General features: G+C 60.1%; 1 protein-coding gene across 1 annotated transcript; it reads right to left on the reverse strand.

Moving 5' to 3' along the window:
• HNRNPA0 (heterogeneous nuclear ribonucleoprotein A0) lies at window positions 1-1707 on the reverse strand. Its single transcript, XM_029218564.1, has one exon. The coding sequence runs from the start codon at window positions 1427-1429 to the stop codon at window positions 518-520; it is 912 nt and encodes a 303-aa protein (XP_029074397.1). The 5' UTR covers window positions 1430-1707; the 3' UTR covers window positions 1-517.
• Window positions 1708-1949: the final 242 nt, after the last annotated feature.

The raw sequence follows: 1949 nt of genomic DNA on the forward strand, positions 1-1949 counted from the left end.
TACGGTCAAACACAATGATTTATTAAAAATAAAACGTAAAAATGATTTTTGTACATATGCTTCCAAATTTCGGGCATGGGATCCAAGGAGATTTCATAGAAAACGCTGTAGCCAGATATCAAGTCCTTACAACAAAGTAAACTAACCCGCCCAACCCCCGCCCAGGTTTTGCTACAGAATCAGCAAGTTCACTCCCTCCCCCCAAAAAAAACACAAATTAAAACAAGACATCTTGCTAGTATAAAAACGACCAAGGTCCAAGTAATAATAAAAAAATAGAGTCCATCAATGACTGTAACACAAAAATGTGTATGTGGGGCCAAGTCCATCTTCAGAGGGAGACAAGGGAGGTGGCAGGCAAACAGGGCAACACCCCCAAGGGTGAACAGCCTAAGAAGTGGCTTCCCCAAGGGCAAAACGGGGAAGGCGGTGGGAGGGGAAAGGACTTAGGAGTCGACCCTAGTTGGGCGGTTGAAAACAGCTACCCCTATAGCCACTCCCAGGCATTAAAAAAATTTTAGAAGGAGCTGCCTCCATACCCACCCCCACCGCCATAGCCACCTCTGTAAGGTCCACTGTTACTGCGACCTCCCCAGCTGCTGCCTCCTCCTCCACCGCCGCCGCCACCGCTCTTCATGGGCCCATAGGACGACTGGTGCTGGCTGTAGCTACCGAAGCCGCCGAAGCCGTTACCGTAGTCGCTTCCACCGTAGGACGAACCGCCTCCGCCGCCTCCGTAGGCGTTGTAGCCACCGCCGCCGCCGTAACCACCGTAGCTGTTGTAGCCGCCGCCGCCCTTAGACAGGCCGTTCTGGTCACGACCACCGCCCCGACCCCGACCGCCCCGGCCACCCCGGGAGGAGCGGGAGCCGCCTCCGCCCCCACCGGAGTGGATATCCTCCTTGGGGACAGCCTTCTTCACCTCCACGCGATGGCCCTGGATCGGATGGAACTTGACCACCGCGGCCTTGTCTGCCGCGTCGTGATTCTGAAAATACACGAAGCCGAAACCACGCTTCTTGCCAGACTGCTTGTCGGCAATAATCTCGGCCTTTTCCACGGTGCCAAACTGCGAAAAGTGCTCTATCAGGTCGCCCTCGGCCACGTCTCCCTTAAGGCCCCCGACAAAGAGCTTCTTCACCTTGGCGTGGGCACCGGGCCGCGCCGAATCCTCCCGGGACACCGCCCGCTTCAGCTCCACCGTGTTGCCGTCCACGGCATGGGGCGAGGCGGCCATGGCGGCATCGGCCTCCTCCACATTGGAGTAGGTCACGAAGCCAAAGCAACGGGAGCGCTTGGTCTGGGGGTTCACCACCACCACGCAGTCCGTCAGGGTCCCAAAGGCCTCAAAGTGGCCGCGCAGGCCCGACTCACTCGTCTGCACGTTGAGGCCGCCGATGAACAGCTTACACAGCTGGGAATTCTCCATCTCCACGGCCCGGGCCTTCCCCCCGCCCTGCGAGCTCCGAGGTTTCGCCGTCGCCGTTATCGTTAGCTAAGGCTTCTTCACAGCTTGGGCCCAGCCGTCGCTGGAGCCGCCCCCGCCGGTCACCGACGGGGAAGGGAAGAAGGGAAGGGAAGGGAAAGAGGAAGAGAGGAAGGGGAAGGGAAGGGGAAAGGTGCCGGCTAGAGGGCGAGCCGAGGAGAGTTGAAGGCAAGCGAGGACGCCGCTACCGCCACCTCCGCTCCCTTATCTGGGCACCACACAAAGAGGCCGCTGAACGCGCGCGCACCCTCGCCGAGGCGTGCGTCACCGCGGACGTACGACAGCCCAGGGCTGCCCGCCAATCCCCGCCTCGCTCTCATTAGTCCCGCCTACCGCGCTGCCGCGCCGCTCTAGGTCACGGACTCCCCGCCCTCCGCGGTCTATTCAAGCCCTCGGCCTACGCTGCGCCCACCACCGCCTCTACCGCCCCGTTTTCAACCCCAGGATCCTCAGTTCGCCCTGA

Source organism: Monodon monoceros, unplaced genomic scaffold, assembly GCF_005190385.1.
Source record: "Monodon monoceros isolate NGI ecotype Baffin Bay Population unplaced genomic scaffold, NGI_Narwhal_1 Super_Scaffold_12, whole genome shotgun sequence".
Taxonomy (NCBI): Eukaryota; Metazoa; Chordata; class Mammalia; order Artiodactyla; family Monodontidae; genus Monodon; species Monodon monoceros.